This window comes from Rhamphochromis sp. 'chilingali' (assembly GCF_963969265.1).
Source record: "Rhamphochromis sp. 'chilingali' genome assembly, chromosome: 6".
NCBI lineage: Eukaryota > Metazoa > Chordata > Actinopteri > Cichliformes > Cichlidae > Rhamphochromis > Rhamphochromis sp. 'chilingali'.
Window position 1 is genome coordinate 460,991 of NC_137933.1, and position 27,869 is coordinate 488,859.

General features: G+C 41.8%; 1 protein-coding gene across 2 annotated transcripts; it reads right to left on the reverse strand.

The window, feature by feature from the left end:
• Nucleotides 1–774: 774 nt before the first annotated feature.
• Nucleotides 775–27,408, reverse strand: vps35 (VPS35 retromer complex component). Of its 2 annotated transcripts, XM_080885057.1 has the most exons (18): nucleotides 27,268–27,408; nucleotides 26,343–26,441; nucleotides 25,829–25,925; nucleotides 24,944–25,067; nucleotides 23,796–23,978; nucleotides 18,826–19,045; nucleotides 17,565–17,648; nucleotides 17,108–17,217; nucleotides 16,497–16,593; nucleotides 15,094–15,242; nucleotides 13,302–13,509; nucleotides 11,649–11,804; nucleotides 10,263–10,385; nucleotides 9,993–10,172; nucleotides 8,818–9,057; nucleotides 8,328–8,471; nucleotides 1,867–2,053; nucleotides 775–1,373 (listed from the first exon to the last, which is right to left on the reverse strand). In XM_080885057.1, the coding sequence occupies exons 1-17, from the start codon at nucleotides 27,268–27,270 to the stop codon at nucleotides 1,874–1,876; spliced, it is 2,397 nt and encodes a 798-aa protein (XP_080741183.1). In that variant the 5' UTR covers nucleotides 27,271–27,408; the 3' UTR covers nucleotides 775–1,373; nucleotides 1,867–1,873. The 2 variants fall into 2 exon arrangements, with proteins under 2 accessions (XP_080741183.1, XP_080741182.1); XM_080885056.1 differs by having other exon boundaries at nucleotides 775–2,053.
• Nucleotides 27,409–27,869: the final 461 nt, after the last annotated feature.

Sequence of the window (27,869 nt, forward strand, 5' to 3'; positions counted from 1 at the left end):
GTCATTTAGGAAAGTGTTTCTCTCCAGCCACTCTTCTAATTAAGTTACCTCAACTTTATGAAGCCCGGGGAGCTTGCTACTGACAGAGAAAAGTTGTAGCTTGTCATACACAAAAGTAAATAATAAAACGAAACCGAAAAGACCCCTTTTCAGTGTTATACATAAAATTACATATTATAACCCAGTGATGGTTAGGGAAGAGTATCATTTCTTTATAATGTGAAACACACTGATGAAATTGCACTTCTTTATATTAACATATGCCAAAAGGATTAGATGTTACTTAAGATGATATGAGTGCAAAAAGTGAAAGAGTAACAGTCTCCTACTAGAAGAGCATGTTGACAAAATGCTGCTGATGTTGGAATCAAAGGACAAAACGAAGACCCCCCTGTTTAAACACACAAGGACTTCTTTAATCTCTTTTAGCATACTGGTGTTAATCAAGTCTATTTGGCCTTGGGGAAAAAGGTGTAGTGACTCCCGACCAGCAAAGTCCAGGAACAACATCAGAGATCTCTGTCCAGAAGAGCACAGTCCTCAAGTTCCCAAGGGCCAAGCTTGAAGGATAAAGAAAGCTCGCATGGTGAGGGGGGGTTAAATATAGATAGACTTATATGTCTATCTTAATGCAACTGTTACTGATATTATTCCATTTCAAACGTTGAATCAAAGTTTGAGCCACAACCAAATAATCCTTCAGCAACATACAACAGCACAGCAGAGTCTAATCACACTCAGGAAATACTGTGTGTAAAATAAGTAAAGTTCAAGAACTGTTAATGTCAATTTTATTTCAGAGACAATGATCATTTCTACTTAGTCTGTATTTTTATTTATCTGATTTACAAGTGCATTTAAACACATATTTAAAAGCAAAAAGGTAACAGTTCAATGCCGACTCCAACAAATCAACATTGATAAGCAAGAAAGAGAAATCAATAAATGTTGTGGAAAACGACACAAAGCTTCTGCACCATTGTACACTGACAAGTCGGCCAACATACAATCCTGAGGAACTGCTGCACCTCCTTAACATGTTCATCCAAAAGGACATGGTTGTTATCAAAAAATATCATGGGGAAGAACAAAAAACAGTGTGTAATTAGTGAGATCCATAGAGAGTGAACTAAACACTGGCCCTCTGATGCCAAGCACACTAAAGCATGCAAACACACCACAGTTTTGACCAGGTCAATCCAGTGGTGAGAAGTCCTGACTTCAAACGAGACACTATAAGGAGCCTAAAGAGAGAATGACGAGCACGATGTGGCAAAAAGAAGAACGCTGAAGTGTGACGGCCAAAGATCGCACGGTCATCTGGTCTTCAGTTTGGTTTGGCACAATCTGTTTAAAGTTGCCACAAAGCCAACCTAAAGAACAGCAGAGTTATTGATTATTCATGTTCAGGAAACCAGGCCGTATGCAAACCCGCTGCAAGACAACTACAACTTTGAGATTTTCTGTAGTTTTTATACACTTGGCTATTACATTCGCTCTCAATATGGACAGATATCAACAACTGAAGGCATGATGACACAGTTAGCAAGTCCTCCATCAACATTAACATAGTGCAGGATACAGACAAACTGGTTAATTGTGGCCTTATAAAGGAATGGTAAATAAAAGACTTGCACACTAAAGTTACGTGCAGCATTGCTTTACACATGCAAGGATGGATAGCAAGGAGGAATGATGAAGAGACATCAACAACTAAATGAAGGACCGAAAGGAGGTCTTTCAGCTCTTAATGTTTATTTCTATTCCTGGCCTTTAACACAACTTCTTTATTCTTGTGATAGTGTGCGGTCGTCTACTCTTAATATAGTGGAACATCTAAAAGGGACTTTATATTTTCCAACCTACATTAGCTTTAAAGGACCAGGCCCTCGTAGGCAGGGCCCTCAGATTCAGGGGATTCCCTCTGCAGACGAAGATGCTCCAGTGTATTGTGGAAGTGTTTGTTGATCTGCTCCGTCTCTTCACTAGCTTCCAGGTTGGGAAGGTCTTCCCTGATCTTTTGGATCAGCTGGTTTAACACCTGGACTGTCACCTGGATGGGAGGAAGAGGAGGAACAGCACAAGGGTTCCTGTTTACATTCTAATATTATTGGGTGGACAACATTCACTCGTACCAAAGTATTCATGTGCACGCTCTGTGGGTCAGTTGGAATAGATAAGAGCAACTGTTCAAATCCAAACAACAATCTGAGTTTTACACAAAGGCGACTGTAAAAAAGTGACACATTTTCAATTTGATGGCTAAGCCTCACTCCAGCTCCGACATGGATGCCAGGGTTGGTCACGGAAACAATCCCACCAAACACTAATAAAAACAGGGGCCTGGTCCGAGGAGGGACTACACAGGGAGGAGGGCTCAAGGAGTCCTGACAACCAATCAACAGCCACAATATAAATGCCATTTTTTAAGTGTCCATCGATCCATCTTGTTCCGCTTATCTGGGGCCGGGTCGCGGGGGCAGCAGCCTAAGTAGAGAAGCCCAGACCTCCCTCTCCCCAGCCACCTCCTCCAGCTTATCCGGGGGAATACCAAGGCGTTCCCAGGCCAGCCAAGAGATATAATCTCTCCAGCGTGTCCTGGGTCTGCCCCGGGGCCTCCTCCCGGTGGGACATGCCCGGAACACCTCACCCAGGAGGCGCCCAGGATGCATCCTTGTCAGATGCCCGAGTTACCTTAACTGGCTCTTTACATTTTTTTAAAAAACTTTTTTGTGACCACTGAAATTAAAGTTGGGGCTTGCTTCACATTTAAGTAAATAACTTTAAAAATAACTGCCCAGATTCAAGATGCTGTTAAGAATGTGGCAGAAGTTCATTTTCAAAATCATATACAAACCTGTGCGAACCAACCTGAGTCTAAAAAGCACATCTACACATCCTGGCTTCACAAGAAGCTCTTCCTCAGCAGACTAGCCAAAGCGCTTCAAGGTCACCTCACAAAGCACCTTTTTGAGTGTAGCACAAGGATTCAATACACTCATTAAGACAACAGGTCATTCTTCAGCACAGTGAAACATGACCATAAAGGGAAAGGGGAAAAAAACGAAGGAGAGAAGTGCTCGATCACCCACAGTGCCACAAATAAGGTGGCGCGACAGGTGATGTTAGGGCTGTGCGATATGACCAAAAGCTCATGTCCCGATATAAAAATTATATCGTCTGATAACGATATAAATCACAAACATTTAACATTTTCTGTAAATTCTGTGAATCTCGAGCAGCTCGTCTTGCATGAAGTGTTTCCAGCTGCGCGTCGTGTAGCTGGAGTCGAGTGTTTTAACCGATGCATCAAACAATACATTTTTAGACTTAAGTTGTAACGGCGCCGTTTCTTTGTGAGTATTTATTACACGGCGTGCTGCGGGGTAAAGCCTGTTCTAACGTTTGAGTCTGAGCTTTATTTATTAGCACCTGACGGCTCTTTTCTGCTTCTCATCCGTAAATAGATCTCTCTTGGAAATGAGATTTTTAATCTCAATGAGATTTTTAATCTCAATAAGATTTTTTACCTGGATAAATAAAGGATTAATAAAAAATACTCTGCATACTCGTTCACGTTATTCAGTTTATTTTGAAGTCTCAACAGGATCTTGAGCTTTATTGTGAAAGGTTTATGTGGAACAAGCAGACACGCGATGGTTTTACCGTCGTTGTTGCTAACGACAACGCATAAATACAGGTGCTTTTCCGTCCGTAGTGTGGTTATATTAAATATAAGAGAAAGAGAGAACTTTAAGGAATTCATACAGCCACTACAGTGACATCAGAACCATGAAAAAATATTGCTGTAAACAGTTTATTTTGCGACACCCCGAAACAAACGATAGCGTAAAATGAAACGATGGACGTTTTTATATCGTTATATCGAACAGCCCTAGGTGATGTGACATCACACTCCATGACGGGGGTGTGTGGCCAGCATGAAAACAACTGTAGTCGGGATCTAATATTAAGTGACACAATGCCACCTAGTGGCAACAGATAATCAGCAGTAGATGATAATCATCATCCCATGCAAATAACATTTCAGTTGGTGGATCCGTGCATGATATGCATTAGGGTGACTTGTAGTAAGTAGGTAATTTCCATCACCACCTAGTCGGCAAAGGTAGTATATTTAGTGCGTAAATAACAACACCAATCAACATCCCAGACCAGATAGCGGCTCACCCACACCACGCCCAAGCCGTAGTTCAACTTGACAATGGCATGCTTGGACATGCAACAGGGCGCACAAGCCCTCCGACTGCTGTTTGCAGCTTTGTAAGACAATAGAGAATTAGGTCTATAAGCTTCTGGATAATTACACTGTTTTAGTAATTTTGATTATTAAAATCTACGGTTGTTGTGCACAGAGCGAACATTATTAAACCGTATCATTGTCCAAACATTTATAGACCTAACCAATGTTCCCTCTAATGCTTCACGTGTCTGAGCGAACACACAAACTGAGCGTCCCTTGGACCACTGTGAGCAACAGCAGACGTGTGCACTGTGGTCACGCCAGCATCCAAGCTACATGTTTATTAAAGTAATCAAATTACAGCATTTATGTTAGACTATCTTTAATTAACTGCTTTAACCCACTTACAACGAAAATGTTAAAAAATCTAGTCATTGACCTGTGCAGCATGTTAACACTATTGGAAGGAAAAATAACTTGAACTCTAATTTTGAAAACAACTTTTTTTTAATTAATTTTTTTTTATAAAGCTCTGACTTGTACTCTGAGTCTGTGGTCTGGGAGAGAGTCGGTAACTCTGTCTGCAAAATACAGTAAATAATGACCAATGTTGAGCAATTAATTATATCCAGTGGGGCAAAAAAGTATTTAGTCAGCCACCGATTGTGCAAGTTCCCCCACTTAAAATGATGACAGAGGTCAGTAATTTGCACCAGAGGTACACTTCAACTGTGAGAGACAGAATGTGAAAAAAAAAATCCATGAATCCACATGGTAGGATTTGTAAAGAATTTATTGGTAAATCAGGGTGGAAAATAAGTATTTGGTCACCTCAAACAAGGAAAATCTCTGGCTCTCACAGACCTGTAACGTCTTCTGTAAGAAGCTTTTCTGTCCCCCACTCGTTACCTGTATGAATGGCACCTGTTTGAACTCATCATCTGTATAAAAGACACCTGTCCACAGCCTCAAACAGTCAGACTCCAAACTCCGCCATGGCCAAGACCAAAGAGCTTTCGAAGGACACCAGGAAAAGTATTGTAGACCTGCACCAGACTGGGAAGAGTGAATCTACAATAGGCAAGCAGCTTGGTGTGAAAAAACCAACTGTGGGAGCAATCATCAGAAAATGGAAGACATACAAGACCACTGAGAATCTCTTGAAAGTCCGTGTTGCTCGGCGACAGCCCCAAACATCACTGCTCTCGAGAAGATCTGCATGGAGGAATGGGCCAAAATACCAGCTACTGTGTGTGCAAACCTGGTAAAGACCTATAGTAAACGTTTGACCTCTGTTATTGCCAACAAAGGTTATGTTACAAAGTATTGAGTTGTATTTTTGTTATTGACCAAATACTTATTTTCCACCCTGATTTACCAATAAATTCTTTACAAATCCTACCATGTGGATTCATGGATTTTTTTTCACATTCTGTCTCTCACAGTTGAAGTGTACCTCTGGTGCAAATTACTGACCTCTGTCATCATTTTAGGTGGGGGAACTTGCACAATCGGTGGCTGACTAAATACTTTTTTGCCCCACTGTAGTTACTTCTTCAAAAAAGTAACTGAGTTAAGTTTTTGCAGCAGTTTACCTAAAATGCAGCCAAGGCGGGTTTTAAATAAACATTTCAAACTATTTACAGAACAATCAGCTAGGGCTGGGCCATATTATACCGTTCACGGTAATACCGGTATAATGTTAGGCAACGATAGGAAAATGAAATATCGCGATAGAATGGGAGTAAAACGCGCATGCGCAGTGCCTTTGTTTTCATACGCACATGGCCGATTGTTGAGTGAAACAGATGAACCAGAATTGGTTTGTAAAAATGGTGCAACTTCCGTGATGTGGAACTGGTTTGGTGTTTGTCCGTCAGGTACACGACAAAGCACATTTTTTTGCAGAACATGCAAGCGGCCGTTGTTATTGTCGTATTTGTCGGACTAAGATGCTCTTAAATCTGGGAGTAATCTGGGTCCTAAACTCCGTATGCTTCAGGTCAAACAACACTGCAGCATCACTGAGAGTTAAAAACTGTCTAAATTCTTTCATCTTTAATAAAACGATCAGCATTGCTGCCTTACCAGGTGTAACTATAAAGTTTAACTTCCAGGCATCCATGAAAACAAAAGTTATTACATTTAACGGAGTTAGAAGTTAGCAGGAAGCTAGCGGAAGTTAGCTCGCTAGTTTCGCTAGTTACCTAAGCATGATATAGCATGTTCTGACGGAGAGATTTCTGAAAAAAATCAAACGTACAGCTCTGCTATCACTTCCAACATAAATGAAGACAGGAAACTAAACAGCAGTGACGTTTGTAGGGTTACTGAAGTTGGGCTAGCTGCTATATAATGATGTGCTACGTGATCGCTAGCGACACAGCTATGTTAGCATAACATAAACAGTGAAGCTGGAGGACGAACACTAACACTTTTCCACTTATAAAAGTTAACGTTAAGGTTCTTCATGGTTAGAGACAAATGCAATCGCATGGCAGGATGCTGTAAAAGGACCAAACTTCAGTCAGGAGAACAACTGAGATAATCCATCCACTATACGAGGTTAGTCATTAATATACTGCAACAACATGGGAATAGAGCAGCTGCCAGAGAATTCAACATTAATGAATCAATGGTACAGAAGTGGAGGAAGCAAGAAGAATGAGTTTAATAAAGTTTGATTTATCTGACTGCTTTGTTTCGCTTAATGTGCCTTATAATCCCGTGCACCTTATGGTCCGAAAAATGCGTACTGCACACTGCAGTTTAATGTTGCAAAGCACCTCTTTTTAACTTCAGTGGATATTATACATGGTTATGCTCAGGATATGTCAGCCCATTTCTACTGGAAATGCCTTTTGGTTAAACTTTCAGCAAGGAATTTGCATTTGCACTGTTACATTTTTATAAAGCTTTAATGTACATAAAAACCAGCTTCTTGTTTAAGTGAATATAAATGGAAGGTTGTCTTTTTGCGCTAGTAATGTTGTGGAGTTGTATTTTGTCTCGCATCAATTATATCGTCGGTTATATCGTTATCGCAAATTTTCAAATATATATCGTGATAAATATTTTTGGCCATATCGCCCTGCTCTACAATCAGCTGTTCTGCATCAAATCTGATGCCACACAAATTATCTGTGCCACTCCAAAAAATAATTTCTGTCCACTATGAGATGAAGGAGAACAACAGCCTGATACCTGCAGGCCTGACAACAGGAGATGTATCACTGCTGTAACACCTGTAACACTCAGCAGTCGCCTCATTGTTCTGACACACACAACAACACTATTGACTACACTACACACTAACTACACAAGATTTACGCTAAACGTTGCAAATCTCTCACATCTCAAACACGCCGTCACTCCTAAAACTTCCTCCTTCCTAAACAACTAAATGTCATGTTGCCATATCATTTTTTTGATTGGTCCACATGGTACATTTTCCACCAATAGGAAAGGGTGGAGTTTTTGCTCACAGGCTTTTGAGCGTTTTCCTTATAAAACGCTGTTTTTACCGTTTCTTCCTGCAGTAAATATAAACAACGACAGTATTCAGGAAGAAAAACAAACATTGCAGATATTTTATCATAACTCTGGTTTTACGTGGCCGATCAACACAATTTACAAACTGGTATAAAGTCCACACTTTGTCCGTCAGTTGTTCCGTCTGTCCTGCTCACATCTCCAATGGTTGTACACGTTGTCATTAACGTGGCTTCACTCCACATCAGCCGCTTTGCTAAAACACCGGCACATAAGGACGCTGTCATAGCCTGTCGACGTTGATTAGCTGCGTATATACGAATGTGAATCGCATCATTGGCTGGACTGTGGGATACGGTGGCATCGTTCTGATCCCATACAGGAGCAGCCAGTCACTCACTGACTAAACTGTTAAAGTTTTAATTTTAATTTCAATTCAGGTTAGATTTTTTTTTGTGTGCAACGCAGATGTTCTGTGCGCAGAGACGTGCCAGCAGTGCTTAGCGGGAACATTGGACCTAACTGTTAATCAACACTTTAACTTGAGTGGTTGGTTTGAGGCAAATGAAGAAATTATTCTCTCTGGCAAAATGACCAGTTACTGGTTAGCAGAAACATTTTTTTGTCTTACCGCATCGTTTTCCCTCTCATAGAAGCAGACGTATCTGTTGAGGATTTCAATGAAAAGCTGAACTTGCAGTGATGGATCCATGCACTGGTTGGCAATCTTCAAGGCTTTCTTTAGACACTCCATCACCCGCTTACCATCACGGATCTAAATGTGTAAAATGAGCAGGGAGCATTTAGAGATGTGCAAAAAGACTAAAGTGCACAATAGCATTAACAGCATTATATAGTGTGTTAAAGCACACTGTGTCCCGTAAAACTGAACTTGCTGATCCTTCCATCCATTTGATTCCATAACTAATCTTTTGGGGTTTAATACAGTGACTGTTTAGCCTTCTTCCTCCTCTAGAACAAAGTCCTACACCACACACTGATGATTCCATTTAAATGTCATTTTTTAGAACGTCACTCATCTGCATGCACATGATTTTACTACAACCATCTTCAACAACTTTATGTTAGTGTGTGGGGAAAAAAGCCTAATTCCAACACACCTCTTCACCATTTTTGTCAGTGCTGCGACCTGACCAGAAGAGATGGGCACAGATGCTGACAGCTCTGCACTGGTCAGGCTTCTTCAGCAGCTTGGACGCAGCCAGTGCACACTGAGTCCTCAGGGGCTCGTGGTTTTCCTCGCTGAAGCATCGCATTCGCTCAAAAGTGCCAATAATCAAGGTGATGGCAGCCAGCTGAGCTTTGGAGTCACTGATCTCATCCTCATAGAGAGAGAATGCCTAATATGGACAAAGTATGGAGAACCAAGAGAAGAGATGAAAAGGTTGAGGGGATGGAACAACACCACCCATTGACAGAAAGAGGACTGTAGCGGTCTAATGGTTTTAAAATACAACAAAATAAAGTTATGTTTTTGGTTATACACTCTAAAGTTTTAGAGCACCCCAATTTTTCCAATTATTTATTGAAGTTCAAGTCGTTCAAGTTCAGTGAATAGCTTCAAATGGTACAAGGGTAAGTGGTGAACTGCCAGAGGTTAAAGAAAGGTAAAGTTAGCCAAAACTGAAACATTCTGCACATTTGAGAATTATCCAAAAGGCCTTTTCCAGGGAACAGAACATGGGTTCAACATTTAAAACTATTCTGCAGCAATTTCAAAGAAAGTCAGGGAGTACAGTTTCCTTCACCATCAAAGGCACTCAGGACAGAACAGCATTCTGCAGGCCCATGCAATAGCCTCTGGTATATGACTAGCTGGTCAGGGGTTCATCCTACAGCAAGATAATGACCCAAAACATAAGTCACAGTCTCCAGACTTAAACCGCATCAAGCTGTTTGGGATGAACTGGACAGAAGAGTGAAAGCAAAGCAACTAGCAGTGCCTCATTTATGGGAACTTCTGCAACAGATATGGGAAGAACTTCTGAACAATATTTGATTTCTATTGTAGAAAGAGTGCCACGGGTGTTTTCAGACACCAAAGGTGGCTACTTTGGGTCAAAGGGTTAGAATACATGTTGGTCTCTAAATTGATTCAATGATTTCTTCTTTTCAGTCCAACCGCTTTCATTTCAGAGTGCAATGAGACATTAAACTGCAGAATTTTCAATAAAAAACTGGAAAAACTCAGGTATCCAAAACTCTGACCGGTAGTGTGCACACATGTATGTATATAAACTATTTAAAGGCATGACAGTATTATTAAACATTCTACCTGTGACATGAACTCATACGCTACAGTCTCGTGGTTTTCAAAGCCAATCTCCCCTGCAGCCAGCGCCCCCTGCAGGAAGAGTCGAAGAGGCAGCTCGGCGAGCTCAGCCTTAATGAGTGCACTGATTGTCTGGTGGGCAAAAGAAAAAATCTTCTGGCACTTCTTTTCCCATTTGTCATCCTAAGAGGAAAAGAAATTGGTATGATTTCATAACAGGACATAAAAGAAAATGCATTATGTGCTTTGTGATGAAAAATAACATTTGCTCACGGTGGAGGAGTTTTCCTTGTATCGAAAGGCTAGCTGGTAGGCAGCAAACACAAGGGGAGGCAATGTGTAACGAATCCTTTGGTTTCCACCAGCTCCAAAGTGTTTGCGTGCTGTATTAAGAATCTGAAGCAAACAAGAACAAAGTTAAGTGAAAACCACTGGTCTCAGCAAAAACACTCACAGAAGTACAAACTGCTGGAATTTTCCCAAGAACTAGATAAGGTGGGGACAAAGGAAACACTGCAGCATTATTCTCAGAATCTCTAGCAGCAACTTAAAGGAGACCACCTGCAGGACTCTTTCTAATACATAATGTGCACAATTAAGACTCTTCGGGTTCGTCTCAAATGCTTGAAAAGAAGACAACTGGACTTCTACAACTTCAGATACATTTCCACGAGGCTTCTTTAATTCTGAAAACAAAAGGTGGAGTGAAGAAGAATAAGAATCCTTTATTGTCATTATGTCTTCACACACATAACAACATTACATTCACATATACACACAATCAAGAATAGAAACAACAGGTAAGATATTATGTGGAGATCCAGGAAGATGACGTCCACACTGCCTGGACCTCCACCAACGCACAATGACCTCCACGGTGTTGCTGGTGTTCGGGTGTTGGATCTCCTCTCTACAGTGAGTCTCATCATTGTTCCAATATCAGACCCAAACAAAACTTAAATACTTCAACATAAAACTAGTAAAACAAAAATAAATACAGCTTCACGACTGAACAGTTTTGAGCAAATACAGTGAATAACGTCGGGCTGAGCACACCGCTCTGTGGCAACCAGTGCATCCAGCTCCTCATTCTCACCACTGGAGTAAGGGCGACGTAGCCGCTGAGGCAAGTGCACCCGGTTAATTTAAACCTTGGATTGGTTCCTGAGGGTTATTGATCCACTATTAACTCATTCACTGCCATTGACGTCTATAGCCATCAATTGCAGTGAATGAGTCAATGGGTTTAACTCATTCACTGCCAATGGCTGGGCGGGGCGATTTTGCGAGCCCTGCAGAGGGTGTGGTAAGTCAAAGCGTAGGCTTCTGGGAGTCTGTGTCGGCTTCCGGTAAACTTCAATGTTGAGGCTTACAGCCTCCTTAACGAGCAAAGCACAGTCCAGGAATGGTAACCCTGATATCCTCCCTGGTAAATCAGTGAATGTCACCCGCATACCTGAACCTGTGGCTCAGTGCCGTCCCTCTCAGCCCCTTCCTCCATGATAAGCTTAGCTACAGTGGGGGACACAGAGGAGCCCATGGCACGTTGTTGGCCTTGCCTGTACAAATGTCCAGTTGCCTTGTTTTCAAGCACTCAAGACTACCACAACCTTGATGACTGAGAACGTAGAAAGACACAATGTTAACGCAAACACCTACAAGATACTGCTGATCAGGATCTTCAGAATGGAGCAGATGGATGAAACGACCCACAAGGCTCTGCTCCTCAGCAAAGTCCTCTGGGTCTGGATCTTCAGTTGGTTGGTCTGGCTGGTCCTGTATCAGTGTGGACACCAAGTTCAAGATGGCGTCCACCTAGAGGAACAAAGGGTACAACATTAAACCGATACTATTTACAAACTGTGTAACCAGGTTAGATGTCTGCACAAAAACCTTAAAGAATACTTTAACATGAAACTACTAAAACAAAAATGAAAAAACAGCTACTTTTATACAGATTTCTCACTAATCTAAGCAAATATGACAAGTTGCATCACAAAGTACAGATGATACTTCAGCCATACATAACCAGCGTGCATTCAGCAAGAGACTGTGGCTGTGGTCAAACAGCCTACATAAGTTTTCTGTTAACATCACTTTTTCATCTGTCGGTGAGGGCTTCTCTACGGCGACTGTAGTTTGGGGTGTTTGTTAACTTTTACAAGCCTATTTGCAAGGTTGTTGGGAAACTATATAAATGTGTCTGCAAAAAGTTGGTTCTGTTCATCTGGACGCAGCGTTTTCAGTGGGAGAAACATTTCATCATCATCAGGTGACGTCTTCAGTCTCAGCTGACTGCAGGTTTCACCCTTATAAACAGCACATTTGCATAATGACTGAAACCAGCGAATGAAGGAACAATGGGCTGAGAGGTCAGTTCCTTCATCATAATTATGCAAATTCTCATGACCATTGATCAACAAAGCCCACTGATCAATGGCCATGAGTCCCATTCACAGAGAGTTGGGGAATGGCTGCAATCACAGCATTGTAAGATGGTGACAGATGTACCCTTAGGCCCCTCCTCCATTCAGAGATGGTCTTTCCCTTTTCACGTAAATGGCCTCCTTGACTCCGCCCTCAAACCAGCGTTCCTCCCTGTCCAGGATGTTACATCCTCATCATTGAAAGAGTGTCCACTGGCCTGTAGGTGTAAATAGACTGCAGGTGGCTCTTCTGTGTTGTAGCTAGAGGTTGTTTGGTTTCCCCGACGTATAAATCCTGGCACTCCTCCTGCACTGAACAGCGTACACTATGTTACTCTGTTTGTGTCGGGGGACCCGATCCTTGGGGTGCACCAGTTTTTGGTGCAGCGTGTTTTGACCCGGTGTGTTCTGTCACCATCTTACATGCTGTGATTGCAGCCATTCTCCAACTCTCTGTGAATGGGACTCATGGCCATCGATCAGTGGTCTTTGATCCGTGGTCATGATAATTTGCATAATTAAGATTAAGGAACTGACCTCCCAGCCCATTGTTCCTTCAGTGGGCTCGTTTCAGTCATTATGCAAATGTCCTGTTTATAAGATTGAAACCTGCAGTCAGCTGAGACTGAAGACGTCACCTGATGATGACGAAACGTTTCTCCCACTGAAAACGCTGAGTCCAGATGAACAGAACCAACTTTGGGAGATTTACGTTCCTGGATGATTGAGATGCATCAAGACGATATTTAAATGTGTAAAAAAATAATTACAAAAACTGTATCTATGAAAACCACACATCCTTTCTTATGTAAAATGTTGCTAGGGGGGTGTTTTGTCTGATGCTCTGTCGGTTTAAATACAAATCTACAGCTGTTAGATTAATAACCTGCTCTTGTGCCACAATGGTGGTGTTGTAGTCCAATGTGTTGCTCAGCACATAGCAACTCATGTTCTTGCGGGACTCATAGTCGAAGTATTCAAAGAGTGGTGGGAAGTGTTTGAGCTGCAGGACCATCAGCACATTGTTGTAGGTATCCACCGGGATCTTCAACAGCCTGGTAAGTTCCTTTGACACCGCACTGCTGGTTGCTATGCTAGAGGAGGGAGAAGAAAGGAGACTGAAAATGTTTTTCCCTGCACGATTAAAAGAAGCCGACTCAGGTTTACAGTTCCAAGGGACAAAAAAACCCTCATACCTTCAGGGGGGATCAGTATGGGCTCAAAGATCAAGTTTGTGGAAATTATTAAAGTTGAGAAACTGAGTGAGGACACACATAAAAGTAAGCATATGCTTAGAGATGTTTCTGCTGACATGCTGTGTTTGTTCTTCTCCAAACATCTTTGCTCTCATCTGTCTAAAGGACTTTGTTCAGTTGCAACTTTGCAAAATGAAGTCACACTGTCAAACTCTTTTTAGAGAGAAGACATTTTGTTTGGAAAATGGCAACATTTCCAAATCAGGCATACTTGTAACCTCTGTTTTGCACTTTGACCTTTAACATGCTTACTGAGGCCTCCAGAGTCAGGGAGGCTCTTGGGTCGATTGTGTGGGACAACACGCTCTTGGACGGGGCTGTCTTGGATGTTTTCCATTTGTGAATAATCTTTCTCACTGCACAGAGTTCAGATTGATTGGAAATGGTCTTCTAGCCTGACCCAGATTAAAGGGCTGCTTCCCTCAGATCACTGCTGATGTTGTTCCTGCTTTGCAACACCAGTGTTGCAGTTGTTTCTCAAGAAAGCAATGTATTACTCATTACTTGTTATTCTTCAAAGTAATCCAGTACTTTGCCTAATTACAGTAACTGTTACATTGCTTTTGACTCTAGGCTGCAGTCCCACATCAACACAAATCTATACTAATGAGGACACATTTGATCTTTCTCCTAGATTTCAGCTATTTAACACAAAGCAAAGTTGAAAACCGACCAAAGGGCCAAACAAATTGGTGATTCTACATTAGAAACACGAACAGGTAGAAATGCAGCACGACTGCTACCTGCTGAAGGGTCTGCTGGTCTGCGGTCGGCACAACAAAAAAATCACGTCGACTTCTTTGCAAGCTTAGTGTTAGCATGCCACATATGTAATGTGATTATTGTAACATGGTACTTCAGTGTGTTAACACACAGCTGACTCACTACTGACACACCTACAAACAACCAGAGGGGTCACATTTAACTGATGATCAGTCAGCCAAGCACCATTTTTAATTCAGTTTTATTTAAAAATGACAAATCACAACAAAAGTTGCCTCAGGGCGCTTTCTATTGTAAGGTAAAAATCTTAAAAGAATACAGTGCATGTGATAATCAGGACCTGGCGGCTACTTAATGCCCATGGAAGCAGGAAGCCTGGACTGTACCGCTTCACTGACTTACCATCTTGTTAAATAAATAATGACACTGTATAATATGTCATGTGCTTTTGTGCATCTGACGATGTATTTGCCAAATGTTAAGATGATTATTATGTCCTGAGATGTAAAATCTTTCATCTGCACAACTCATGAAAGCAACCAAGTTTCTAGTTTCCTCAATAATACTAATAACACATCTCAATATGCAAATTTATGTTATAAGAATGAATGCATTCTGCAGCTTTTATTAAACACAGCTCTATGATTTCATGACATCACACGGCTCACTCAGGAGTTCATCAGGGGGCCAGAGACTTACTGTTCCAGGTTGAGCTTGTTGAAGATCTCCACAGTACTCTCCAGGACTTTGTCTACATAATCTACACGTTCAGGGTAGCATTTCATGGCCAAATTGATGAGAGAGACCTGAAGCGATACAATATCCTCTGATGGCATGTCCTGGCGAGACTGAAAGAGTAGACAACAGAAGGGAGCAGTAGTCCCATTGTTAGTTACACTTACTCTAGTACTCTACCTAGTTTGAGAGGCTCCGCCTTTGACTCTGTTGTCCTGTAACAAATAAATTATGATTGCTAGTTTGCTAAGATCCTAATATGATATACCATCTCTGTTAGACTTTAAATGTGGCTCCATAATAATATTACGTGCTTTTAATGTGCTCACACTCGTATGGTTAAGGATAGCTCTCTCCCAAAAACCTTTTGCATTCAATAAAGTAACTCTGTCATCTACTTTGGTCAAACTAGGGCAAATACAATGTTTTGTCTATATTGTGATACGCTCTAGATATATCATGACAGGTCTTGCGCCCCAGCTCCCCCGGTACCGCGGGTGAGTTGCAGCTTAAGCCTCTGTGAAGTCAGGTTTTTATGTCAATATCAGCATGTGTGGTATCCACTGAACCTCCAAATCTCAGGTAAAAGCTCATATAAACCATTTCTACGACCAGCAAACACAGCGAAAACAACAAACAATGAAAACATCTGTTACATAATTTTGTAAAATGTGCCTAAACAAACATGGAAGCCACGAACTCACTCGACTTCACACAACCAAGCCAATGGCACATTGTCTGAAAGCAGAGATCTTCCTACACTGCAAGTGTCGAACACCACAAATATACTGCATGTTAAACAGTAACATGCAATCAGACTCACGTGTGCTGTTTTCCCCGTTTCTCTGGCTGTTGTAGTTCGTATCACAGCCGCTGGTTTATTTAAGCTTTTCTTTGGTGTGTGGGGAGATGTTCACACGCGCAGTTTAAAACATTCGTAATTTTGCAGGGGATGACTTTTCAGCTGGCGGAATACATTTGTGGTACTGCTACCTTTTGTAGCAACAGTTTTATGTCATATTTTGTAAATTACCGCATTTTGTTCGACATCCACCTTGGAAATCCAAATGACAGCAAGTCTGCAACTCCCACTATCGCCATATTTCCCCCTATCTGATAGTATATAAACACTCTCGCTCAGCGCAATGTGCCAAAAATGTGCCGGTAAATGATGCATTCTGTGCGTGTGGGAGAAAACCAAAAACTTGCAGTGAATTACGTGCAGACATCTTAATATTTCCTCGGCAACCTATACTCGATGGTTATGATAAAGGCATTTTAATCATCATACGTGGAAAAACCCGCGACACATCAAGTATATATTGCCTACCCCTATGTCAAACCTTGTTGAATTTAAGGAAACGTACCTGAATTACAGTGGCCACCTGCTGAGAGAAGATGTCAAACAGTTTGATTTCAGCAGGGATCCCTGGGCCATCTTCTCGATGAGCAAACAGAGCAAGTCTGAAACACAAATCAGAAGCTGGCTTAAAAACATCTCCATAAACAGTAAGTCCTTGAGCTCAGCTGTGCATCAGGGTTTTAAAAGGTTTGTACTGTTCACTGCTGAACAAGCATTATTATGAGCAAATCATCATTAGTTTAAACAGGAAGAACAAAATGCTGGAAACCTCATGTTGCAGTTAAAGGTTTAAGCTTGGGGACCAGAGTAAAAAACATGCTTATGGAGCAGCACAGTGGTGAAGGTTAGCACTGGCTAGAAGCTTCTGGTTAGCTCCCTGTGCCAATTTCCTCCGACAACCTAACAAGACATAAGTGTTGGGTTGAATGAGAACTCTAAATTGACTATGATTAAGATACAAATATTTAAATACAAACTAATGTTTTTAAAATGTATAGAATAAAGTAATATATGGCTAACTGTAACTGGTACTGTCAGTCAACCAGTCTCAAAAAGCACTAAATTGCAGTTTGCTCACTGGGTAGCTCTGCTACACTCCAGCAAATAAAACCATACCTGTCAATGAGGGCGATGATGATGTTCTTGACATTTACATGTTGATGTAGCTCAGCACAGGAACGCAGGAAAGGATTCAGTGTTTGAAGGTGGAACTCGTCTGGGAAAACCTTCGGAGACGAGATTATGTTAGCTGAGGCCTGAATGACTGTGACTGCACGTCATATATTTGAAACAACCAGGATGATTGAAATAAAGGCCATTTGAATTTTTCAAATAATGTTGGCTTATTGGGGAACACGGCGGGTGGAACAAATCTGCTTACATGTGACCAATCCCCCATTTGTTTTCCTTTAACATGGTACAGTGTTTGTTTGTTTTTACTAACAGTGCATGATTTCTGGTCATCCCTACTATTCCCTAAAGCCAGTGTTATAAACTAAGGTACAAACAGCAAGTAAAGTCTGGTCTACTGGATTAGTTGTAAATGAGACTCGAGAATTTTCACATAAGGTACCTGAATGATGCATTCCATAAGATATTCCTGAGCCAGTGAATCCCTGCAGTTCACAACCTGCTCCAGGACTCCAGGAAGAACAATCTGTGGAGAGAAAAAGGCACAAGAAAAATGGTTTGACTGAACAAATTATCATAAATACAACAACAGTATGTATGTAAGTATGTACGGTATAAATACATGTCAAATGCAGCAAACACGACGCTGAAACATTACAATTCAATGTCAAAAGAATCATCAATGCTCAAGGATACGACATTGTGCTGTACTTGTTTCTGGAGTATCATTACTTCCAAAGTGCTATCCTGCTTTGTGAAAACTCAAAGTGAGGAGTGGGGTTACATCCAAAAGCATCCTGGAATGGATAAAAGGATAATACGGGATGACCACTTTGACACTACGGTCGTGGCTCAAGAGTTGGGAGGTCGCCTTGTAATTGGAAGGTTGCCGGTTCGAGCCCCGGCTTGGACAGTCTCGGTCGTTGTGTCCTTGGGCAAGACACTTCACCCGTTGCCTACTGGTGGTGGTCAGAGGGCCCGGTGGCGCCAGTGTCCGGCAGCCTCGCCTCTGTCAGTGCGCCCCAGGGTGGCTGTGGCTACAATGTAGCTGCCATCACCAGTGTGTGAATGGGTGTGTGAATGGGTGGATGACTGGATATGTAAAGCGCTTTGGGGTCCTTAGGGACTAGTAAGGCGCTATATAAATACAGGCCATTTACCATTTACCATTTACGCACAGACGTCCAGCATAGTTTAATCAGATGTGCATAATAACACTGAATCTTCGTATTGCTTTTGGGCCACACATGTGTTAGCCTCCTCTACCACCCCCCACAGTGGTGATGCTATCGCTCACAGGAGGCCGATAGGACGATCACTCACTGGAGCACATAACTCCGCCCTAATGTGTGTGTCAAACCATTACCACACAATAAAGCCATAACAGTGGCCATAGTTGATTTTGGTGAAAATAAAGCAATGTGTAGTCATATATTATATCACATCTCTGGGACTTCCAGTAAATGCAGAAAAGACACAGGAAGTCAGGTAATGTCAACATAACGTTACTTGAGTTGATAACAACCCTATCACTATAACATAAGTAAACACAGATAATCAAACATCACTCGCACATTTCTGAAAGTCGTGATCAGTGTTGAACACACCAGAGAACCAGCAGCTCTCCTCTTTCTAAGATGACAGCAACAAATCGATTTCTGTGCTGAGACCAGTCCCCACTGCACAGATCAGCAAAAACACACCTGTTTGTATTTCTCCACATTGACACCCTCCAGTTGGCTGAGCCGAACTAGATTGGTGCCCACCAGAATCCTCAGTTCTTGTCGCTCCTTTTCTCTCTTCTCTCGGTCTCGGCTGTGACCCTGATGCTGCATTCGAACCCACAACTTGTTCATCTCCGCAAAGTTTAGAAGGACAAAGTCGATGGAGTCATTGATGTCACCGGTCATCTCCTCTGTTCCCCTGTGGAGTAAAAGCTGCAGTTTAACAAGAGGGATGCAGAAGATTGCAGGACTAGAGTTGTCCTTCCCCTCTGGTGATTTCTAAATTCCCAGTATCAACTATTAAAACACCAATATAACACCATGAACAGTGACGCGTTTTTTAATCCAAACAGCGGACTTAATAATTTATTATATGAAAAATCCTGCTTAATATCCCTGAATAGAAAAGTCCAGTTCACAGATCACATCTACATTACATCACCTAAATGTTAATAAATTCTATTTAGTCTCTTTCATCTTTGTACTCATACCCAAATATTAAGAAAAGATCACGTGTGTTCTTTGGGGATTTGTGTTGGCATGTGGGGCTGCAGCCTTAGTCCCACACGCCTCGTAATGATTGGTCATTACTAGAGATGGCACGATACCACTTTATGTCCAACACCGATATCATAAATTTGGATATCTGCCGATACCGATATGAATCCGATAGTTTTTTAATCAATAAAACTGATTTTTAAATATCTTGCTGCATTTTGTATAAGTTCATACTCAAGTTTAAAACAACAACTACACTAAACCATCAGGCCGACCCTCCTGGGTGATAAGTTAGCAGCGATGCAGGTGGATGCTTCTCTGGTGTCCTGGATTGTTGATTACCTGACAGGAAGACCACAATATGTACGTCTCCCACAGTGTGTGTCTGACAAGGTGATCAGCAACACAGGGGCACCACAGGGGACTGTCCTCTCCCCCTTCCTCTTCACCCTCTACACCACAGACTTCAGCCACTGCACAGAGACCTGCCATCTTCAGAAGTTTTCTGATGATTCTGCGGTGGTTGGATGCATCAGCAGGGATGATGAGACAGAGTACCGGGCTGTGGTCGACTCCTTTGTCACGTGGTGTGAGCAGAATCATCTGCAGCTCAACGTGGCAAAGACCAAGGAACTGATCGTGGACTTCAGGAAGACCAGGAAACACTTGACCCCTGTTTCAATCCAGGGGGTCAGTGTTGACATTGTGGAGGACTATAAATACCTTGGAGTTCACATTGACAATAAACTGGACTGGGCTAAAAACACCACAGCACTTTACAGGAAGGGCCAGAGTCGTCTCTATTTTTTGAGGCGACTGAGGTCCTTCAACATCTGCCAGAAAATGCTGAGGATTTTCTATGAGTCTGTTGTGGCCAGTGCGATCCTCTATGCTGTTGCATGCTGGGGGAGCAGGCTGAGGGTCGCAGATGCCAACAGACTTAATAAACCGATTCGTAAGGCCAGCAATGTTGTGGGGATGGAGCTGGACTCCCTCAAGGTGGTGTCGGAGAGGCGGATGCTGTCCAAGATAAAGACAATGTTGGATAACACCTCCCACCCACTCCATGACATGTTGGTCAGTCACAGGAGCTCGTTCAGTGAGAGACTGAGATTACCCATGATGCACCACTGAACGACACAGGAAATCATTCCTGCCTGTGGCCATCTCCCTGTACAACGCATCCACTTAACACACTGTTTGCTGCTACAGCTACACATGTTTCTTTTCCAACTATTTATTTATGAGTGACTTATGTATGTATGTATGTATATATATGTATATATTGTACTATTCTTAGTTAGTGTATTGTCTGTCTTGTCTTAATGTTGGTTTAAAATGGAGCACTGTAACAAAAAATAATTTCCCCCAGGGATCAATAAAGTATTCTGATTCTGATTATACCTGTATGCAAAAAAAAAAATGTTTCATAGTTCAGCAATACTGATCAAGCTAATAAACTTAAACCTGCACCATCCTCCCTATTCTGGTATTTTAAAGAGTACTTAGCAGAAATATTAAGCAACCTAACTAATAGGGTTCCAACTCCCAGCAAAAAAAATAAAAAATAGGGAACCACCCCTCACGCTCCACCTCATGATGCTTAATCGATGTAATCAACTTTAATTTGATGCAGTGTGAAAAAAAATGCACAGAAATCAATTATTTTTCAAGAAATATTAAATAGATTCAACATCTTTCTTCAACAGAGCTGCAGACTGCACAGATGGTACCTTCCCAAAGGAAAAAGTACTATAGCTTACTAGGGTATATATATTAGACTTAATAGTTACTATATACAGTAATGGACTTCTATACATTTTACATCAAATTAAAACTTTGGGTGTCAGATAATTATTTATTAAAAGCTCGACATTTTAAATGAGAATAAGAAAGAAAAGTATGTCTTTGTGCCCCCTTTTCCCTGTTAATGCCGTATCGGCCCCCCTGGCTAAACTTTGCTAGATCCGCCCCTGCACAGTTACGTCAGCTGTAGAAAAAGATCCTCGAGTAGAAAGTAATATTAAATACATTCTAACAACAGCTGATCAAGCTTAAACGTGCTGCTGTTGTTCAGCCGCTGGTTTCCTCTTTCTGGTGCAAAGTGGGCCAAAAACAAAGGAGAGAGACGATCAGCTGATCATTGATCAGTTTCATGATTGAAGTAGCAGCAAGAAGAGGCAGTCGCTCCATATATCGCTTGTTAAGCTTAACGCAGGAATGCTTTACAAACATTCAGAGATGGACTTACACACTTGCTTTACTTCTCTCGGGGATAACTTCCTCGGAGATGAAATGCTGGGTTGGTAGCGAGGCTACAAACACACACAGCTGCTCTATCACGTGACCACACTGCTCCGACGTGCTACGGTTATGAGCTGAGTTACGCTGTGTCGCAAGTTTTCTGAGGTGCTTTTTTGATATTTAATGGATCGGGTTACATTTTTTATTTCTCTCCGATATCCGATCCAGTGATTTAGGTCAGTAAACAGAGTAACCTGAAAGCAATGTAAAAAGCAGCATAACGAATGTCTTTCTCCAGGGAGAAATTAAGTAATGTAATGCATTACTTTTAAGAAAGGCGTTCTGTGTAATAATGTTTTTTACTTTGGAGTAATGACCTGATCACAACAAGAGGAGAAACACCTCCAACACCCATAAACATCTGGCCACTCAGCATGTAAATAATTTGCATGAATGGCTTTCATATGCTGCTTAGGATGGTGGTGACTCTCAAAGTGATATCGATAATAGAATCAGAATCACCAAATTCTTATCAATTCCCATCCCTGCTTACAATCATGACCACAGTGTAAGCATGTATACGTGTCTCTATGTACCCTATGGGGCAATCTGAATGAAGGAACATCATCACACATACAGCGATAATTAACATCTATATGTTTTAAAAAGCCATTATTATAAAGTACCTGTGATCTTCAGAGTCATCTTCCTCCTGTGAGTCTGACGTTACCTTCTCTGTTCGGTTCACTTGTCATCATCATTATGTCACTTATACATAACCCCAACTACTAGAAATTTCTTCACCACTAAATATGGAATAAAGATTCTGAAAAAGCGTTGCAGGCCTGGTTAAAATAACTTCACAGATCTATCATGACTTCTAATAAGATCTAATTATAACATTACCAATGTATTAAACAGCTGGGGTACCCAACAAAATACTAGCATTAAAAAAAATACAGCAGACATACAAAGATGTGGCCACTTCCTGATTTCCTACTTGTTTTTATACGTTTGTCATTTTTAAATGTTTCAAATTCTCAAACAAATGTTAATATTAGAGAAAGATAACACAAGTAAACACAAACCTACAAGGCTCTGTGTGAAGGTTGCAAACTTTCTGCAGACTCAATCGCTATAGACCTCCAAAATTCAAATGGCCTTCAGACTGGCTCAAGAACAGGGAGTAGAGAGCTTCATGTAATGGGTTTCTATGCCCAAGCCTTACATCACTATGCAAAGCATCAGATGCAGGGGGGATTAAGGTGTGGGGGGGTGAAATTCAGGAGCTGGGCCTGGCCCCTTAGTTCTAGTGAATGGTTCTTAGTTCTTACTCCTTCAGTATACCAAGACATTTTGGACAATTTTATACTCCCAACTTGTGGGGCGATCGTGGCTCAAGAGTTGGGCGTTCGCCTTGTAATCAGAAGGTTGCCGGTTCGAGCCCCGGCTCCGACAGTCTCGGTTGTTGTGTCCTTGGGCGAGACACTTCACCTGTTGCCTACTGGTGGTGGTCAGAGGGCCCGGTGGCGCCAGTGTCCGGCAGCCTCGCCTCTGTCAGTGCGCCCCAGGGTGGCTGTGGCTGCAATGTAGCTGCCATCACCAGTGTGTGAATGTGTGTGTGAATGGGTGAATGACTGGTTGTGTAACGCGCTTTGGGGTCCTTAGGGACTAGTAAAGTGCTATATAAATACATTTACCATTTACTTTGTGGGAACAGTTGGCCCCTTCCTGTTCTAACATGACTGCACACCAGTGCAAAAAGCAAGGTCCATAAAGACATGGAGGAGCAAATATGGTGCATAAGAATTTGACTGCCCTGCACAGAGTCCTGACCTTAACCTGATAGATTGTCTTTGGGATGAGTTCGAGACTGTGAACCAGGCCTTATTCGTGTCTGACCTCACAAATGCCATTCTGTAAGAATGGTTAAAAAGTCCATAGAACACTCCTAAATTTTGTGGAAAGCCTTCCAAGAATAGTCAAAGCTTTTATATACAGCTGCAAACTCTATGGATTAAGAATGGGATGTCATTGAAGTTCATATGAATGTAAAGGCAGACAAGCAAATAGTATAGTGTAGCAAAGAGATTGCAACATCGGTTGCAAACACTCCTTTGTAATTGAAATGTTGGAAAGGGAAAAAAACCCACAACTACTGTGATAGTCGTGGGTGCACACAGAGGGAAAAAGCTCAGCTTACTTACTCTGACTGCTCTCCATCATCTGGTAGTATGTTGCGAGTACACTGCAACAAGTAATTTCTGAGGAAGAGGCCCCTGAGTGGGTGCTGGACACCACGGCACATCTCAACAAGGTCCTTCAGAATGTCCTTGCGAGACTGCGGGAAGGACCGAACATATACCACACCCACTGTAATTAGCAGATAACTGGAGAGACGGGAGGAAACAAAAGACTTCATTAGACAGACGTCTCCACAACTTCAGAGAATAAAGTTAGTATAAACAGACAACAGTCTCACAAGGTGACAAATGTGGATTCATCACATTTCACCTACACCAATGCGACTACCCACTAATGTGTAAAAGTAACTTTTGCACATTTACTGGCGACCACCACTGCTAACCCTCACTCTCCTAGTAGAGACACTTATGTTATCAATTTGCAATTTCTATGTCGCCTTGTTCAAGTTATCACATTCACAAGATTTTGAGAGGATTTTCATGAAACTTAATTCTGACCACGAGGTCAAAATCACCAGGAATGAAACTCGTCCGAGACTCATAGCAGAGTCAACTATGGTATCAATGTGAAGCTCCTACGTGACCTCATTCTCCAGTTATCGCATTCACAAACTTAGATGTTCGCGCTGTCCTCCCACGCACCTGCTCACCTGCCATGCTGACAACAACAGTCCCCTCAGCCTCTTACGGCTGAGGGGTAAAAATCCACACATCACAACCAGAATCCATATTAACATTACATCAACAGATCGAAATATTTAATTCTGAAACACTGCCTCTGCATCCAAATGTCTAAATATTTGGACACAGATACACAAGGACCAGCCCACATTTGCTTGTGTATGGTCTGAGCTATATCCACAAATGCAGGTAGAAACCTGGGACAGGGGCCTAGAGTTGAAATAATATCACCATAATAAAATAGCCCTAGGAGGAAAATATCAGTTCAAACAAAAAGCAGATAACATGGAGACATTGGCCTTACTGATGCACATTTGCAACCTTTTCAGACCAAACACGTGTTTTTCAGCACTTCATTTGTATGGCTGAAATGTTAATGTCGCCTCTCTACTGGGTAAAAGGAAGACAGCGCTGAACAGACGCCACTAATGCTCCACATTTGACAGAAGCTCAGGTTGGTTGATACTCACAGTCTGGGGATGATGTTGCCCGCATACTGGACCAGCTCATACAGATCTGCCACCTTACGTCCCTTGGCAAACTCGTCGGTCAGATAAACCTCTAAGTAGTGGAGTTCATCAGAGATGGCCATATCTGCAGACAGTGTTAGGGACCAATGCACACACGCCACAAATCATACACATTCAACAATGCAGTTCCTTGCAGCATGTTTATAATGTAGTGGCTTCACTTTCAATCTGCACACAGTGTGTTCAGGCGCAATACTGTCAGGCCACCTAAGCATTAAGTGTTCTTTCAATTTTACATTACGGCTCTATAAGCCTACAGTTTACACTCCAACAAATCCTCAAAGGAAGCATCAGTAGAACTAAAAACGGGGATGAATTAAATGAGTGCAGTAGTTCTGCCTTTTTTCCAACAGTTGTTCAACTAAGACTATTTTGGATGAGATCTCCAATGGCAACCTGAGTGTTTGACTTTAGAAGGCAGCCAGCTCTGCACTTTCAAACATCAGTTTGCACTGCCTTCATTCAGCTCTCATTTATTAAACAAGATATTGTTGTAATGCAAGCATACTGTCCACGCTGTTTCAACTTCTGGCCCAGTGTCTGAAGTTTTCTCCCCAAATCAATGTGACCATGCAGTAAAATACTAGGCAGCGCTTATTCTCCTTGTCCTTTTCAAGTGAATATCTCCCGCCTGCTTGCTGCTTCATTTGCCTTCAAATATGATTAACATTAACATGAAGGCAAATGAATGACAATATGACAACCCCACCTCAAACATCATAAAGTTATAAACTGTGACATGTAACGACTGGCTAGTAGCATCTGTTATACAGTCAGCCTGTTTAGATGAGACATAAATGTCTAATCAGCACATGTAAAGGATACAGAGCTCGTAGTAGCTCTTTGGAGAAAGCATGGAGGTCCTTAGTTCACCCAACATGTTGGAGGCATGCTTCAGGGCGTCCATCAACTTGTTTTTGTCCTGCAGGCCACAAATATATTACATATCACATCCAAAACACATGCGTGATTCAAGAAACACTTCATGTATAACACGCTGAACAGCCTGAACGGACCTTGAATTCATCTTTGAGACATCATTATGAAAAGGAAAAGGGGATTAACTGATGGAAAATGCCCCTCATTTACTTACATCAATAAAATTTAGTTCATCCTTTTTCCCCATAGTGTAAGAAATATGATTACTTCACAGTCTCTTTAAATATCATGACAGAATTTTGAGGTTATATTAGCCATCTCTATTGATTATCCATATTATTGTAGTATTCCTTTTAATCAAAAAGACCATAAAAGTCCAGGAGTATCCTTAGGAAGAACCAGTGGTTTAAAAAGCACATCACAATCAAGATGATAGTCCTATAAACTGAAATGCTCCTACCAGGCATCGCTTCATCTGGAACGACTGGACCTTGACAGCTTGCACAGCTTCATCCAGAAGCTTCTCCTGTTCATCCTGGGGTGACTGCTGTGTTGCTGGCTGCAACAGAGGATGGAAATACAAGTTATAGCACTCCTTGATTGATCTAGCAGGATTTTCTTCATGCAACACAGCATAAAAAGCAAGAACTCAAGTTTGACTTGTCTGATGGTCTATAACGCCAGAAAAGAGAAAGGAAAAAACGGAGCAGTCTGAGGAGTTCAGCAGACTCCCGAGTTGTTGTTTCCATGTCTAAATCCAAAACACATCGAGTCAGATTTGTTTGCATGTTTGAAGTCACGACGGCTGTATCTACTAATGAGGTTTGATGGCAGGATCGTCCGTGAATTGAAGAAAAAAGTTTTACAGAAACGACTGAATGTCCATCAGACCAAACGAAGCTGCTACAGGTGTTTGAGCTCGCCTGCACAATCTCACACGACATGCTTCCGTCTGTATGCTCCGTGTTCGGTTACTCTAAGTCGGAGGCAACATTTAGATGCTTACATTAAAATATGACACAGCAAAGCGAAAGACGACGCTAACAAAAACCTAACTGTACAGTCTTATTTAATTTGCGTCAGAAATGTTGATGTGTACCGCAGCCTTTGTTTGCAAATATCATACTGTATATAGGAGCACGATGAGTGTTTCAAAGACAAACAAATGTTGCATCTAGTTGCTCGATAGCTTCAGTCGGCTGCTAGTTAGCTTAGCTAGCTGCTGTCAAACGCCGAGCTAGGCCAAAGGACCATTCACGCAGCTGACTTTAGATCAAATCACGTTACACAGTCAAAATGAGTTTTTCCAGCGGTCAAAACTTCACACAGGCAAATGTCGGAATGCACAACGTTGCACTAAAGTCGGTATTCGGTAAAGTGCTTACCATGGTTATGGGACGTGTTTCAGCTCAGTCGGGAAGGCTGGCCTGTCATGTGACCCACAAGAACGGGCTGACGGTCTGCACTCAGTTAGCGTCACGTCAGATCACAGGCGTGGCCGTTTCTCCACCACTCTCTCTACGTCTCACTTCCCCACGAAAGGGCTTGGGGCTACATTAAGGGAAATATATTATTGATCATTTCGAGAAAAGAGGTTGAAATGTGGAGATCACAGTTGTTGTTTCAAGAAAAATACCACGCCTCCTATGCCCTCTACAAAATGCCTTGCGTAAACGAGTTAGTTAAACAAATTGATCAGTCTTCTTACCACCGTGTCTTGTGATATAACATACATCCTCTTTCGTTATTATTGCAACACTATGAAAACACCTCAGTATACATAAAACTGTATTATGGAGAGTTGGGACAGTTGCTAGTGGCAACACTGAAGACCAAGTTGAGATTCTTCTGCGACTCTTCAGGAAGACCACATCACAAGTTCAACATACAGTTTTTGAAAGACAGCAAGCAAGCAAAAGAGTTCAACTGTGAAGTCAGGAACAGATTTGAGGTGCTGGGGGATCTGGTCGAAAAGACATTAGAGAAG

What these genes read in the sequence shown, in the direction of transcription:
- vps35 (XM_080885057.1), bottom strand. An exon ending in CCATTGTGGCACAAGAGCAG is followed by an intron (nt 11,805 to 13,301) that starts GTTATTAATCTA and finishes TTGTTCCTCTAG; the next exon opens with GTGGACGCCATCTTGAACTT. An exon ending in ACAAGGAAAACTCCTCCACC is followed by an intron (nt 10,173 to 10,262) that starts GTGAGCAAATGT and finishes TTTTCCTCTTAG; the next exon opens with GATGACAAATGGGAAAAGAA.